Genomic DNA, 16,638 nt, shown 5'->3' on the forward strand with positions numbered 1-16,638 from the left:
GTTTAAATAATATAAGTGTATACCATAAATTTACAATTTATAAATGTTTAATTTTTTTATCAAATATATTAATAATATTATATTAAATCTAAAGATATATTATATTGTAAATAAAAAATTTAATTATAATAATAAAATAACAATGAGCAATTATATATGATATTGTATCATTTATTTATTTACCTACAAATAAAACAAACAAAATATTATTTAATATATTGCTATATAATAAAACACATAAGCGAGGATGAATATATTGATATACTGTGATTTATTGTTCTGGTAGTTGAGGATGAGGTGCATAATTAATTACTTGTGATAATGATGATTCTGAAGGTACATACATTTGATTATAATTGGATAAATTTTGTGACATTTGGTATTGTGGTTGATCATGCATTGAAGGTCCAATATTATGACCAGGAATAATATGTCCTGGATTGATAGGATATTGAGAACCAGATATAAAGTGTTCAACAGGCATTTGTGGATAATTTGCTATCATTCCATTATACATTTGCATATGGGCTGGTGGAATCATATGCTGTGGTGACATTGGATTTGGGATATGGTTTTCTTGATGTTTAGGCCCATAATTTGCTGGTGGTTCTTTCATAAAAATATTGTATAATTTAACAGCTTCCAAAAGCTCAGTACATAGTTGAGTAAGCTGGGAATGTTTTTTATCTAATTGTTCCAACTGTGCTTCTATCATTGGTGACATAGCATTTACTTGTGCTTCTAAAATAGACATTTCTTCTGTGTCTGTACTGTCATCTTCAGGATTTGCTTCACGTAATAATTGAAATAAACGATCAATTTTACTTTCATCTATTTCTACTGATTTGTAATCTTCAGCAGAATGTTTAACTTTAGACTTCCTTGTGTTAGATTTTTCAACAACTTCTTTAGATATTGATAAATCTGTGGTTACAAAATTTGCAGGAAACAGCCCTTCAGAGTGTTTATCTGTAAATCCTTTCCACCAATTAGGATCCGATGAGTCAACAACATATATAATATCATCTGATGAGAATGATAATTCATTGTCTTCAGCAGCTTCAAAATCATATAAAGCTTTAACTTTTTTCAAATTTGCTCGTCGTTCAATATTATCACTAGCAGGTTTTTTCTGTGTAGAATGTTCTGTTTCACGAAGACTAAGTTCAATTGCTTTAGCAATATCATCAACTTCTTGTAAAGTTACTAAATCTTTAGACTTTGAAGAGTTAGAATTATTATTATCTGAAATAACTGAAAAGTCTATACCTTCTTGTTTTAATTTGCTGTACAGTGAAGGAATAAGATTTAATTGAGGATCATTTTTAAACTCATTTTCAGCCCATTTTTTAAGGATTGCCTTTAATCTATCAGCCACTTTTTGTTGTAAATTTTTAGCTAATAACTTCCGAAACTCTTGTTCAAAGTTTCTAGAAGCCACTTCAAGTAAAAAATTTTTACCACAGTTATTCACACAAGCATCTAACAAAGTAATAGCTTGAAGAACTACATGTGGATCTTGATTATTCAGTCGTTTAATTATTGATTTAAAGCAATCTTTTGAATTAACAGATGATCCACCTACTTTATCACATATTTCCATTATTAGAGCCCAGTCATCTGTTGTACTGGTGCCACTAGTTGCTTTTTCTACATCAGCGTCAAATGAAGAAGATAACAAAAATGATCCCATTTTGAGATGCTCTGAAAAAACAGCCATGAAAAGATGTTTAAATATTGACTAAAAATTAAAAAAAATTTTAAATGTTGTATTTAATAAATTACACTATACTAAATAATTTTGTAAGTTGAATTAAAAAATGGAATATTTTATTTATACAGATACAGATACAATTATTGTATAAAATTATATGATAAGTAATTAAATTGATAATACGACAGTAATATAGTTATATTTTTTACTTCAATTATAAGCACTCATCATTCAAACAGCAATTATTTTCATGAATAAAATTCCATATCTATAACCAATACATGATATGTATCTTTTTCTAATGAGCATAAGCCAATGTTTGATACCATTAATAATACCTAATACTATATTATAATCTACTCTATTAACTGGCCATTTTTAATTTTTTTTTAACATTTCTGGTGATTTTTTAGAAATTTTATTTTGTTTAAATAAAATAAAAATATTTACTTTCTATACTCTAATAGTCCTAAGGTCTAACAATTTTTTATAACAGAAAGTAACAAAAAATATTCAATTAATCAAAAGTTATAGGATTTGTCAAAACATGATTGAACACTATATATATTTATAATATTTTGTAGCTAAATTGTATAATCTAGAATCCAAATTATAATAACAAACATAACATTATTCTGTTAATAATGTTTTTTACCAAAAAAATTTTAAAATCTTGACATAAAATAAAAAAAAATTCTTCTTAGTCTAAACAATAAACAATAATTCATTTATTATACAAAATCTATTATAGTATCAAGTAGATATTTAGAATTTTACTATAAAGAAAGATCAAAATAAATTTAATAAAAAATACACTAATATTTTAGATGGATAATATATTTTTTTAAATATTCACAAAAAAAAATTAAAAGAAAGTAGATAATTGCATTTAAGAGTTTTCAAAGAATATTGAAACACAACGCTTTGAAAAAAGTAAAATTCAAGTATTACTAAATGAATCTTACTTTAAAATAAAAATTTTAGGGTGAATAAAACTAATTATTCAAATTCGTATATATTATCTGACCTCAACCATTTACTTACTGTAGTACTTCATAGTCTAAACAAAGATTAAGTTTGCTAAAATAATTTGAAAAACATAAACTAAAAATATTGAAAAAAAAATGTCTAAATAATACAAACAGTCCTTACGTATTGTACTCTTGAAACTGAAAGTCTAAAAACACTGTTCTGACGTAGCTTGATAGAGTTCACACAAATATAAAAAACTAATTTCAAGTACTCAAAATAACATTAAAATGATTTAGTTTTCTGTTGAGTGTTTATTTATTCATTGAAATAGTCACTCGATAATAATTTAACATAAGCAATCTTGAAGTATAACAAAGACTTCAAGATTTTATAAATAAAATTTTTGAGAATATGATAACAATTTTATAAATTATAATACTGAGGATGATATAACAAGTTCCTAGTGGTATAAACCAGGTAACTACTTTAATATTATCTTGGTACTCAATATTTATAACCTAAAAAAATATAAAAGTTAAAAAATTATTGTTTATTTTAGTAGCCGAATTATCAGTTACAAGAAATTTTTTATTTGACAAGTTGAAGAATGAATTTAGATTATAAATCATAGATCACAGTGAAAACATTAAGTAAATAATATATAGGAATATTTTAAAATAATTATTAGCTAGTCCTAAATATGCCGGAAGGAGTTGATGAAGTGCCTACTATTGGCATTATTTATCCGCCTCCAGAAGTAAGAAGTATCCTTTATAAAATATTTAATTAATAATAATATCTTATTTATTTTTTATAATTTGAGTACTAATTCAATTTATTTGTATTTTTTTCTTGACGTGAAACACAATAAATTGTAATATCATGTTTTAATTTTCCGTTTTTGGTTAAAATTTTTATTAAATTATTTAAAGTATAAAGCTTAAAATAGGTAATTAAAAAAAATACTTAACTTCAAAAGCCACATTAATTTTAGTAAGAAACTTAGTATACATTTCGAAAACATCAGACCTACACAAATAGTTTAGTTCTAAAACACATTTCAGTATTACTAAATGTAATTTTATGATTATATATATTTTGTTCATTTTATTTGAGAGTACTATTTTCTATGAAACTGGTTCCTTAATATTAAATTTAGATATTGTCGATAAAACTGCTAGTTTTGTAGCCAGAAATGGACCTGAATTTGAATCACGTATTAGACAAAATGAATTGGGAAATCCTAAATTTAACTTCCTCACTCAAGGAGATCCATATCATGCTTATTATTTGCATAAAGTTAAAGACCTCAAAGAAAAAGCCGGTAATATACTACATTTTAAAAATCATACTGAATATAATAGTTATGTTGTTAAATTTTTTAGCACAAGAACCCACATTACCTCCAAAAGAAACTAAAAGTGTGTCAACAGCTACCCAATTAAAACAACAAGAAATTCTAAAGCAAGTTCAAGAAGCAGTATTTATACCAAAAGATCCACCAGAAGAATTTGAATTTATTGCAGATCCTCCATCAATATCAGCACTTGATTTGTATTTAAACCTATTTTATTAAATGTTATATACTTTTAATTTAATAAATTATTTTAGAGATATAGTTAAACTCACAGCATTGTTTGTTGCTCGTAATGGCAGACAATTTCTTACAAATCTAATGGCTAGAGAACAGCGAAACTTCCAGTTTGATTTTTTACGTCCTCAACATTCACTTTTCCAATATTTTACTAAACTTCTAGAACAGTATACTAAAATTTTGATGCCTCCTAAAGATTTAATGAAAAAATTAAAAGATGAAAGTGAAGACAGACAGAAAATTTTAAATAATGTTAAATACCGCTCTGAATGGCAAAAACATCAAGATGCTCTACGTAGAAAAGAAGAACAGTTAATTGAAAAAGAAAGATGTAAGTAAATGAATACTTAATAATGTTCAATTTAGTAATTAGTTTGTTTTTAGTGGCATATGCTCAAATTGATTGGCATGATTTTGTTGTTGTCGAAACTGTTGACTTTCAATATGGTGAAATTGGAAACTTTCCTCCACCAACTACTCCAGATCAAGTGGGAGTACGGACCTTAATGCAAGAACGTGTAGACAATGGTGAAACAGGAATTGAATTAAGTGATGCTGAAGATAACATGCAAGTTGATAGTGACGATGAAATGGAAAATCGAATAGGAAGTAGAGCTTATGCACCAGAAAGTGAACTCCGAGTACCCGGTGAAGAGAAACCTAGCAGAGATAATAATCAAGTAAAATATATAAAAAAAAATTAATAATCACATTATTAATTAATCTATATTGTCTCTATTGAAATTTCTCAAAAATTGATGTATGATGTTATTTCTTTAGCCACACACTATACTTTGGTTTGAAAATGTATTGATTCTGAACTATGGTTGTCCAATTAGCTTTAAATTTTTGAGTTATTAGTTAAAATACTTTACCAAAGCTTGTTATATTCAATACACTTTTATATATCCTTGAATTATTTTTAATTATGTACAAATTTAAATTGGAATATATTTATAGTTCAATGGGTAACCCTTTTTATAGATAAAAATAAATACATGTCAAGTGAAAAACACACTTAAATTAGCAATAAAAGTAGTTGGATCTTTTTCCTATTTCTTTTCTTAATAAAAAAGAAAAATATCAATCTATGGTACTGATAATTTTAATGATTTACCTATACTTATAAAAGTAAACATTCAAATAACAAATTTAATTTGCTATTCTATTATTTTGTACAATTAATATTAGCCGACTTTGTGATTTGGTTCATCTTATGATAAATTTTATTTAAAAATTCACTGAATGTTTTTATTTTGGTATGGTGCTAAAAATAAAATCTCTTAACTGGTAACTTTTATTATTTATTTGCAGCACTTGATTATTTCCCATAGATAGACATATTTTTTAACACTACTTAATTCATTAATTATTCCACTAGATACAAGATATGGATGAATCATCTAGTGATGAAGAAAGTACTTTACCTCCTGGTGTATCTAAGGAAGATGGACGTTCCAATCAATTGACTCAACCGCCTGTACCTGAAAAAGTTATTGTTAAGAAGGGGTACAATCCTAAACAAAGTAAGTACTCATTTAAAAGTTATAATAATATGTGTTTTATTATTACATATTGAAATTTTTATTTTAATAACAATTATAATTTTTAATTTCAAGTTGTTAGAGCACCAGTGAAAGCACCTCCAGAAGAATATTTAATATCTCCTATTACTGGTGAAAAAATACCTGCTAGTAAAGTACAAGAACATATGAGAATTGGATTATTAGATCCTCGGTGGGTTGAACAGAGAGATAAACATATTAGTGACAAAATGAATCAAGAATCTGTTTATGCACCTGGTAAATTTTATAATTTAGATACAATATTAAAATGTTTAAACTTAATATTATAAAAATTACTTATTTTTATCATTTTGTAATTAGGTACTGCTATTGAAGAAAGTTTAAAACAGTTGGCTGAACGCCGTACTGATATTTTTGGTGTTGGTGTAGAAGAAACTGCTATCGGTAAAAAAATTGGAGAAGAAGAAACTCGTAAAGATGATAAAGTATTACTTTTTTCTTTAATTTAAAAATAAAAAATTATTAATGTTTATCGGTATAGGCAACATGGGATGGTCATACATCTAGTGTTGAAGCTGCAACGAGAGCTGCTAGGGCTAACATAACTTTAGAAGATCAAATACATCAAATACATAAAGTTAAAGGATTAATTCATGATGATGAAAAAGAAAAGATTGGCCCTAAACCTGTCCAAGGCACAGTAACTATTTCACATCCACCAACTTCTCAAGCAGTTTCTATTCAAATGTCTATGGCTAACTCAATGCAAAATTCTATGATGCAACCACATCAACCAAGTATGATGCAAGCACAACCTATGATGCTTGTTCAACAACCGCAACAAATGATGGGTAAGTTACAATTTGATTAAACATAATAGATAAATAATTATTATTTTAGTTCCCCAAGCTCAGCCTTATTCAGTAATGCAACAACAAATGCCACCAAATCCATTTTTGGGGGCTGCCCGTGGAATGATGCAACAACAACCACCATTACCTACTGTATGTAAAACATAAGAACAGTATAAATCACATTTTTCATTTATTTGTTTACTAATTTTAGCTTGGCATGAAACATGGTTTAGAAATGATGGAAGATGAACCTCTCATGAAAAAACAGAAAACAGAAGAATCTTTAGAACCTGAATTACAGTTCATGATGAAATTCAATGTAAAATACCTAAACAAGAAATATTTTATATGCTTAATTATTAATAAATATTGTCAACATTTTTAGGGCCCTGTTATGTTCAATGTAACTACCCCAGTACTTACTGATAAACCAGAATGGAAATTAAATGGACAGCTATTAAACATAACATTACCACTACAAGAAACAATTTCAGTAATTAAATCTAAAATTCATGATTTAACTGGAATGCCTCCTGGTAAACAAAAATTACAATGTGATGTAAGTCAAATTTTATCATTTTAAATTCAAAATGTGATACTATATATAATTACAACATACTTAATATATTTTTAGGGATTGTTTTTTAAAGATTCTAATACACTAGCCTACTACAATATTGGACCAGGATCAACTATACACTTACAACTTAAAGAACGTGGTGGTCGTAAGAAGTAGTTTAAAAGTTGTAATTATTTAGTTCTATACATTCATAAGGTGTTTATCACTAGATTTTTTATTTAAAATTACAATAAAATAATATAAATTTCATTAACAATAACATTAAAATAATTGGTAACAAATAAAAATATTTTAATCACAACAAATTATTTTGTACCATTTGATAATATTTGTTTCATAATATTATTATATTGTACAACCATTGGTGTGTATGTCTGTAAACAAAACCAAATAAAAAAACATTTTAAATATACCATTTTTAATTTTGAACACTTTATTTTGATACATACTTCATATGCATCTTTGTGTGGTGAACATGCTAATTTTGCTGGTTTAACAGTGTTAACAACAGAATGGAAAAAGTCACCCCCACTATTTTGATTACGCATTATACCATGTTTAGCCTGATAAGCAGCACCCAGAACAGCAGAATTAGCTCCTTCCTAAACATAAAACATTTTTATAATGGGTTCAAATTAATATTTTAAATGAATAAAACCTGTGTATAAACAGGAGCATTAAATACATCAGATAGAATTTGAAGCAAAGTACTATTAGCAGAAGCACCTCCTGTAACTATAATCCTCGTTTCAGGGCCTACATAATTTAAAATTAAAATCAAAATATTCAAATATTATTAATTTATTTTTTGATTTTGTATAATTGATAAGTTATGAATTATTAGTAAATAAATATATCCAAACCAATTATGAATCCTAATTGTTCAGCGTGTGCTCTCTTAGCTATGAATTGACCTTCTACAAGTGCTTTGATTTCAATTTCACGACTAGGAAATTTCTCCATTTGAACACCATTTTTATCAAATTTATAATCACCTTGAACCCAAGGTAATATTTCTTGTTCATCGAAATATAAACCTATGTAGCCAAAATTTCCTTTTGGTGTTCTTTCCAATAAAGTATTGAACTCATCCCATGACCCATTAGCATAATGATTCCGTATTCTTTCACGAGTAAGTGATCCATTTTTAAAACTTAAAAATAAATATTTAATATCTTTATTTACTTAATTTTTTATAGTTATGATAATAACAAGAATATGACTTAATATTTCTAGGATTAACTCTGTTTCAACAACTATAAATTTATAAAAAAATAACTTACCATAGTAAAACCATATAAGCATCATTATTAATCGGACTAGCTAACACATGTCCTTCAGTTAAATTTTTTGGTTCACTTAATGATAAAAACAAGGTATCACTGGTTCCCATACTTATGGCTACATCATTTTTTCTTAGACAAAGACCAACCAAAGAAGCAGGATTGTCTCCAGTAAAGGATACTACTCTACATTTGGAATTGAATCCAAACCTTTCTACATAATAATTACTAATTTGGCCTAACTCAGTACCAGAAGGAATTGTTGATCCTAATCTTGATTCAAGATCTGATGCACAAGCCTAAATTATATAATAAAGTAAATTACAAAAAAATCTTACAAATAATGTTAGATAAGAGCATTATTTGTGGTAGGTAGAATAATCATTTACGGACCCGAAATACCATTTTTGAACTTAAGGTCTCTCTCCATTACTATCACCCCACCACCCACTATAAATACAGATACATCTGTATTATTTTTGCAAACAAAAAAATTGAAATAACGTTTCTAATAACTTACTTCCAAACATTTTTCAGACCACTTTTTGGTCTTTATATCCATTAAATTCATTCCTGATCCATCAGACCAATCAATAGGGGCATAAGCACCAAGAAATAGAGAACATGCAAAACTGCTCACCAGTGATATTCTCTAAATTAATAAAACAAAATTAATAGTTTTTTCAAAAGATAACATTAGCAAAACAAAAAAATAGCAATTAAAATCACAATCATAAAAGACGCTTTGATGTAAATCTGTAGAATTTAATTTTTAAAAAGAATTATTCTGCAGGCAAAAAGAACTCTTATTTTCTCATTTCAAACAAATTAAATTTGATGGTTTATAAGTATAATCTTCTTCTTTTTCCTTGCTTTAATTCCAACTACTTGAGGTTGGACAATAAGTATAATACATAAATAAATACTATTAAAGTAATTACATTTAGTATGAAATTGATATTTAATAATCTAATATAATAATTTTTAAGGATAAATTATAAAAAGTTGTTATATACATAGTAATTTTTTTAATAATAGCCACTCAAATTCTCTTAAAATAATAATTATATTTAGAAAATTCTTTATAGTGTTTCTTAATTTTATAAATATCTCCATTTAGTAATAATAAAGTTTTTTTTTTAAGTAATCCCTGTATTATTTTAAATGGCAACATACCTATTTAATTAGCTTATAAAATAAAAAATGATATAATTAAAAAAATGACAACTTTAAACCCATTATTTCGGATGTTATTAACATTTTTAAATATAGAGTGGAAGAAGAACACAGCAGAGTAATGCGTAATGATAAAAATAAAATAACACACACTTCACTTCCACTTTATATATTTTAAAGTAGTTATAACTTGAAATAATGTGTCAAAATTTGTCATCAACCAGTCAATTTTTTGATTGTATCATTTTTTATTTAAAAGTTAGTTAATTATAAATGTTTTAATTTAAAATAATAAAGTAGACACACTTTTAAGGTATATAGAATGACCTAAAAAAAAAATTTATCTTATCATAATTATTATTTTATGGGAAATCGAGTGGCTAATATTAAAAGAATTATCTTGTATACAACAACTTAATACAGCTCCTTCTTTTAAATATACTTATTGAATTAACATTAAAGCTGCAAAATATTTCACACTAACACTTAGATCTTTTTGTAAAAAAGGGGTACTTGACCCCACCCATCTATAAGATCGTTTGATATAAAATATAGACAAGTTAATAAAAAAAAATTATAACAACACGAAAAAAAGATATTTTGCATCAAAATAATATTTTATGTTTATATTCAGGCGCTATTTACATAGAAGATAAGTCGTCAGAACAATTTTTTTTTAACTTATAGTACATAACATAAGCCTTTTTTTTAACATATGTTTGAAGCTCGGAGTATTTTCAGAATATTTTTAAAACTTTTCAGTAACTCTGTATATAATTACCTCTGTGTTTTGATAAGCTCCTGGTCGATTTTCAGCTATTTTAGCAATTTGTGGTCCTGAAAACCTTTCATAAGCTTTTGACCCAGTTAGTTCAGCTAATTCCTTTAAAAAAATTTAATTAGTTCAACTTTTATTGATTCAATATGAAATGAAAGCCAGTGGAGAATTTAGAATATCAATGGCACGTGACAACCCATTAACAATGTTTTGCTAATATAAAAATGTTTGTTGAACTTTTTTCATTTTAATCACAATCAGTTCAAAATAAGTAACAACATTTTATGGTAACTTGTTAATTGAAAATTTTATTTGCGTATCTTCCTCTCACTGTTATAGATTTCTAAATACGCCACTGATAAAAGCCATTAAAATTAAATTTACTTGTGCTCCTCCCACAGATTTTTCAAGTTTTTTACATTGTTTTGTGGTGCTTGAGTCCATCCATACAGGTGAATTCACTATTGAAAAACATGATGCTAATTGAGTATGTAAAAATCCAGATGGATCTAAAGATTTTAAAGTTTTGTGAGAACCATTTGTCCAGTAAACTGTACCGTGTTGCTACACAAAATATTGTCGAACTCAATAGATTCCTTCGTGTTATTTACTTGATCAGTTAATTGTTAATAAATAAGTCTTGGTCAATCGATTTTTAATTAAAAATAAAATAATTTACCTGTCCCGATCCTGAAATGGCGGCAACTGTATTGAGATCTGCTCCACATACTTGCAGTTTATCAAGGAGTACGTCCAAAGCTTTGACCCACATAACTGTAGGAGCAGTCACTTCCCTGGGATTTTCTTTATCTCTAAGAACACCTCCATGAGTATGAAATTCTTGAAGTTCCAAATCAAAATGAACAGAAGCTTCAAATAGTTTGTTCAAATTTTCATCGACAATTACTCCTTTAAGCTTTAAAAAAAAATTATGATGAATATAGTTCTTTATAAATAAGTTTATATTAATATAATGTATCGTATATCACATTTTAGAAAAATCAAAGTAACCCATTAAATTGTTTACTTCAATACATTATACAAATATAATTTGAAATAAACGACTCAAGTCCCTTACTAAAATGTATTAAAATTAACCAGAATCAGTCGTATTTAAAAATTTTTAATGGAAGGGATGGTCCATATAACTTTAGAACGTATAATACAAGGGGATATTCAACCTTCCACTACCGCTGAAAGGGAGTTTGGACCCCAAAACCCTCCCGTGGATACGTAATTGATCAAAATATCTTAAGATATATTAACCTAATTTACGTTATTATAGTAGCTTAATAGGAAATTTATAATTTGGGAATTTTTTGAATGCTATTATAATCATCTAATTATTTTTTTGTCTAACTCTTCTTTTAATTTTTTTGCTACCATTTAAATGTATCTACATATACAAATTGAATATATGTAAGAAAATTTCGTAAAAACTTAATAATTTTTAGTTCGTTACTGAAATTTTATAGTTTCTACCCAAGTATTGTTTACTTTAAATTAGATAATTTAATTAATTTCTTGTTTAATTACAAATGAACTTATGTCCAAAAAAATCTAGTTATATGCTGATTTGTAAAGAAAAAGCTAAATTACAAAAAAAATATTTTTTGGGCAGTATAAAGTAAAACTAACTGGTATAATAATATAATTATTTTAATGCAGTCGTCAGAAAAAACGTTTATTAAAACCAAATCTAGCTAAATTAAATTTTTAATGAATTGCAATTTTTTTAGTACTTTATGGGATTGACCCAACAATATAGACAAGAATAATAATTATCAGAGATCAGACTAATCACATAAACAAATATTATCCATTAAAAAGATAATTAGAAAAGCATATTATGGGAAAAAAACTAAAGGGTTTTGCTTGTTAACAGTATTATTACATTGGTTAATTAAAAAAATATTAGGTATATTTATTGATTTAATTACATAAATATATACAAGTTATGTATAAAAAGTATTTTTAAATTAATCAGTAGATAATTTAATAAAATAATAATAATAACATTGGCTTGATTGTATTTAGTACGTATTGAAGTATTGTCATAGTTAAATTGTAATTATTTCATAAAATCAATTATTATTAGTTTAAACATAAAGAATAAATTGATTTTTGAAATATTTTTTTTACTATTCATTTAATATGAGCTTAAAATCATTTTGCTATCTGTACACAAATTTTACCAAATATTCTCGGTTAGAATAAAGTTAGACGCTAACAGTATTTATGAATACGTCAAATACAAATCATAAAAAGTCAACAGCAAAATACTGCTCTTATTTTATAGATCAGTAACAAATAATAACCACTGAGAACCGTTAATATGTAAACCGCACTTATTAATTATTAATGTAGAATTTAAAAAACTAACAGCATAAATAACAACTACTGTTTAAAAAACAGAATTACATATTGAGTGATAATTATTTTTAAATTTAAAAGTAAATGAATGTTATGTTTAAATATGTTTCATTATTTACTTTATTAAAAATTATATTAATAATAAAAATGAATAATTATTTTGATGATCAAAATGTATTTTTTAACGTATCAAAAAACGTACACTTTTAATATATTATATTGTAAACGAAATTTTTTAATAATCAATAATTGGATAAAATTATGTTTAAAACACATGTGAATTATTATAATGGTTATTATAATATTTATATTTAATAGAATACGCTAAAAGGACTAAAAGGGCTAGTCTCTCTATTAGTCGTATTATACTTAATAATTACCAATAACACTGTACAGTAGCGTTTTCAGATTTTTTTAATAAAGGGGTCCTAGTAAAAAATCTACAAAATTTTATATTTTAAACCTTTTTTTTGCTCATCATTTCATTTTAGAAATGATTATTGTTGTCAATAGGAATAGCATGATCCCCTTTCCTCGGCTGTACCAATGACACTGTTTATTAAACAGTGTATAACTTTAGCGCTAGTAGTAGTAAGTAATGAACAAAAAAACATGACTAAATCCTTTTTGAAAAATGTTACATACAAGTGTATAAAATTAAAAGTATTGTGTCATGCCACACTACTTTTATTATTTGTTTTACAAAAACTAAGTCGCATCGATCGATATGAAATTAAATCTACCATACTATAAATGCGTTAATTGTATAGAAATAATGCAATTAAATCTAAACATCCATTTTTCAATAAATAAATGGTGTATTTATGTCGTAATAAGAATACTGTAACCGTAATATTAGAGAATACTAAGTAAAAATAACGAAACAAATATGTAATTACAAAAAAAAAAAGAGAGAGAGAGAGTCAGCAACTTATAGTTTTATAAAAGTTTTTATGATACATTTTTCATTTAAAATTTAATATACAAACTTAAGCAAAACTATACAATTTAACAAGACAATAATGAGCGTAATTTCAACAAAATTTTTAGGGGTGGTTATTATTTAATTTCCCTCTCTTTTAAATTATTTTTGTATAAAAATACGTAATTATTTTGAAAATTGGGACAATGAAGACAATTTAATTTGACTAAAAGTAATGACACATTTAATTTTAAATTTGTGACACGTTCTTAGCTCTAAATAAAATCAATTGAATAAATAGCACAATATTTAGGTATGTTATAGAATATTTTAAATATTAACAAAGATACAAAGTGAAGTATGATAAATTAAACCTATACTTAATTACTATAAAATCATACGTATAATAATTTTTGATTATAATTGTAATATTTTAAGTATTCAAATTATAAAAGGTAATTGTTTAATTAAAAATTCAAAATGCTACTATTCAATCTTAGGGACAATGGATGTATGGTTAAATGATTTTTATTTTTAATACTTTAAATTGGAAATTTTTTAAATTATGAAATTAAAATAAATAATAGAGATTTTTAACAGTAAAATAAGATTCAAGCAAACCATTTTCCCAACCAATAATTGTTATCAATCCCCTACCTGCTGGGTACTTAAGTCTAAGCCGAGATATGTGTTGGGCATATCAATCGCCGAAAACAGTTCCTGATGTTGTTCGCCCATCGCAGTAGTTACTTATTTGATTATTGTCTGACCGCAACAACTAACATGAACATACAGTCGTTTGTGGGTATAAGTTAAATCACCAGTACGTATTCGCACAATTAGTTATCGAATAGCTCTTATCTAAGGTCACAAACGATAAATTAATGAGATAGTAATAGTAATTAGAAAACCGTTATATAGTAGAATTTTAATGGAAGAACGGAAAGTACACTAACAAGCGTTACAGACGAATATTGTTTCAAGTTCTAATACTTAAACAATAATAGAAATAATTAGGCGAGAATATTGATCATTATGTTTTTCATAGTCTCGGTAGTGATGGCAAACACGAATAGTGACCCAATACCCACACTAAAATATAAAACGTACTTATTCGTTGCATTATGAACCGGTTGTTGTTTAATGTTGTTGATGTCGTTGGCGAACAAACGTGAGCGCGCATGTGTCAGCATTTCGGAAGTATAATAAAATACTATTGTGAATTGTAGTGTAGCTATCTATGCTGCTGTTTGTTACAGCCCAAACCGCCTTCGCTAACCCAAAGAACCGTGACGTAACGACTGCTGAAACCGCGGCATCTCTACACGGTCGAAGGATTTTTTTAAAAATCTAACGTCAACAATAAATGTTTTTTTTAATACTGACGTTCCTGACGTACAATAAAATAGAAGTCACGGTCAGACAAATCTAAACTGTCAATAAAGGATCGAATACATAAATGAAACCAACATATGTTACTGAAACACATAAGCACAACTAGAATGAAATTTTGAGAATGCTACATGTTTTACCTATCTTAATTATACGTTTCAATAATAATAAACATAATTAAAAAAAAAAATTAACAAAAGAAGAGAGTATAGGTATAGGCTACCGATGAAATCTTGGTAGGTCTTTTTAATTTCTCAAAATGACATTTTACTCAACTCAAAATTAACAAATTCATTGATAACTTAACCAATTTTTATTTTAACATTTTATTTGTTTATATATTTTGTTATAAATATAAAAAATTCAACATATTCTTGTTATAAACAAAAGTATAAGTTTTAAAAGTTAAAAAATTAAATGTTTTGCTTAATTATTTCTTCAATAGATAACTTGGGATTTATATCATTTTCGTCTTAATCATTATTACTATAATAGTCATAGTTTAGACAAAGATTTAACGTCTAGGCGCACAATTCTTATAATAAAATTTTATTTTAATGATCAAAGTTAAAACTTTTTCAACAAAATTAACAAATAATCAAAATTAATACAATTATTTTCTATACGATGAAACTTATTGTCAATAGATGCAACTAGTGAGAGCTTTGGAAGCTTAGTTTTCTTCCAAAATTATATCCATTTATTGTTACATAAAATTATTTTCGGGATAAGAGGAAAATTTAATTGGCAAACTTAAAAATTTTATTCTGATTGTGCTAACGCCTGCTGACAAAGTCAATGAAGCCGCCACTTATAATTATAATATTTCTTTAATTATTTGTTAAATTTTCCAAAAATTGATCTTTTGTCACAATTGTTTTATCTCAATTGAAGTATACTTATTTGAAATAACAAAATATGCTCAATAGTTATTTTCATTGAATATATTGATTAGAGTTGAATCAATCTTATCTACAATTAAATCGTGATTATAAAGACTTCGATTTTTTAATACACAACTTAAAATACATAATATATAAATCAATTCTAATAAATTAATAAATTAATTTTCTAACTGTCAACTTAAGTTAGTTTATTATAAAAATGTAGAATTTTATAGTAAATATATAATATAAAATACTAATACGTTGTTTTATTTTTAATAATTATATTTTGTTATGATATAGTAAAATAAGAATAATTTCGATAGTTACTTAATTACTAATACTTCATTACTACTGTAGAAGTTTAAATTACCAGAGACGTAGACAGAATTTTATTTCAGAAAAGGGGGAGAGGTCGAACCCTATAAACTTCTTGAATTCATACCTATACTTTAAAATTTCAATAAGATATTATTTCATTAAGAATATAAAAAACAATGTTAAGCTTTTATTATCATAATAATATTTTTTTGGTGATTTTTTCCTACACTGTAGGATAACACGACTTAGGACCAACTTCGTCTTATTAG

The 16,638-nt window shown here is 25.9% G+C and overlaps 3 protein-coding genes across 7 annotated transcripts; 1 reads left to right on the forward strand and 2 right to left on the reverse strand.

The window, feature by feature from the left end:
* Positions 1–150: 150 nt before the first annotated feature.
* Positions 151–3,091, reverse strand: LOC126904431 (signal transducing adapter molecule 1). 2 transcript variants are annotated; one of them, XM_050683473.1, is made up of 2 exons: positions 2,867–3,091; positions 151–1,704 (listed from the first exon to the last, which is right to left on the reverse strand). In XM_050683473.1, the coding sequence occupies exon 2, from the start codon at positions 1,691–1,693 to the stop codon at positions 272–274; it is 1,422 nt and encodes a 473-aa protein (XP_050539430.1). In that variant the 5' UTR covers positions 1,694–1,704; positions 2,867–3,091; the 3' UTR covers positions 151–271. The 2 variants fall into 2 exon arrangements, with proteins under 2 accessions (XP_050539430.1, XP_050539429.1); XM_050683472.1 differs by having other exon boundaries at positions 2,759–3,091.
* A 156-nt stretch (positions 3,092–3,247) lies between these two features.
* Positions 3,248–7,545, forward strand: LOC126904423 (splicing factor 3A subunit 1). The gene is made up of 13 exons (XM_050683456.1): positions 3,248–3,450; positions 3,846–4,010; positions 4,072–4,240; positions 4,298–4,611; positions 4,665–4,960; positions 5,662–5,806; positions 5,900–6,082; positions 6,167–6,291; positions 6,348–6,657; positions 6,707–6,810; positions 6,872–6,979; positions 7,046–7,219; positions 7,295–7,545. Exons 1-13 carry the CDS (start codon positions 3,387–3,389, stop codon positions 7,394–7,396), a joined length of 2,259 nt encoding a protein of 752 aa, XP_050539413.1. The 5' UTR covers positions 3,248–3,386; the 3' UTR covers positions 7,397–7,545.
* On the reverse strand, positions 7,432–15,390 carry LOC126904430 (xylulose kinase). 4 transcript variants are annotated; one of them, XM_050683467.1, is made up of 11 exons: positions 14,883–15,390; positions 14,430–14,633; positions 11,157–11,393; positions 10,862–11,041; positions 10,481–10,582; positions 9,044–9,175; positions 8,524–8,822; positions 8,104–8,393; positions 7,899–7,996; positions 7,690–7,842; positions 7,432–7,614 (listed from the first exon to the last, which is right to left on the reverse strand). In XM_050683467.1, exons 2-11 carry the CDS (start codon positions 14,508–14,510, stop codon positions 7,546–7,548), a joined length of 1,641 nt encoding a protein of 546 aa, XP_050539424.1. In that variant the 5' UTR covers positions 14,511–14,633; positions 14,883–15,390; the 3' UTR covers positions 7,432–7,545. The 4 variants fall into 4 exon arrangements, with proteins under 4 accessions (XP_050539424.1, XP_050539426.1, XP_050539427.1 ...); XM_050683469.1 differs by lacking the exon at positions 14,883–15,390 and adding an exon at positions 14,729–14,865; XM_050683470.1 differs by lacking the exon at positions 14,430–14,633 and having other exon boundaries at positions 14,883–15,387.
* Positions 15,391–16,638: the final 1,248 nt, after the last annotated feature.

This window comes from Daktulosphaira vitifoliae, unplaced genomic scaffold, assembly GCF_025091365.1.
Source record: "Daktulosphaira vitifoliae isolate Bord-2020 unplaced genomic scaffold, ASM2509136v1 Scaffold_4, whole genome shotgun sequence".
Lineage (NCBI taxonomy): Eukaryota > Metazoa > Arthropoda > Insecta > Hemiptera > Phylloxeridae > Daktulosphaira > Daktulosphaira vitifoliae.

What these genes read in the sequence shown, in the direction of transcription:
- LOC126904423 (XM_050683456.1), top strand. Translation starts at nt 3,387, where the DNA reads ATGCCGGAAGGAGTTGATGAAGTGCCTACTATTGGCATTATTTATCCG. An exon ending in AGACCTCAAAGAAAAAGCCG is followed by an intron (nt 4,011 to 4,071) that starts GTAATATACTAC and finishes TAAATTTTTTAG; the next exon opens with CACAAGAACCCACATTACCT. An exon ending in GTTAATTGAAAAAGAAAGAT is followed by an intron (nt 4,612 to 4,664) that starts GTAAGTAAATGA and finishes GTTTGTTTTTAG; the next exon opens with TGGCATATGCTCAAATTGAT.
- LOC126904430 (XM_050683467.1), bottom strand. Translation starts at nt 14,510, where the DNA reads ATGGGCGAACAACATCAGGAACTGTTTTCGGCGATTGATATGCCCAAC. An exon ending in AATCTGTGGGAGGAGCACAA is followed by an intron (nt 10,583 to 10,861) that starts GTAAATTTAATT and finishes ATTTTTTTAAAG; the next exon opens with GAATTAGCTGAACTAACTGG. An exon ending in ATGCTCCTGTTTATACACAG is followed by an intron (nt 7,843 to 7,898) that starts GTTTTATTCATT and finishes TTTTATGTTTAG; the next exon opens with GAAGGAGCTAATTCTGCTGT.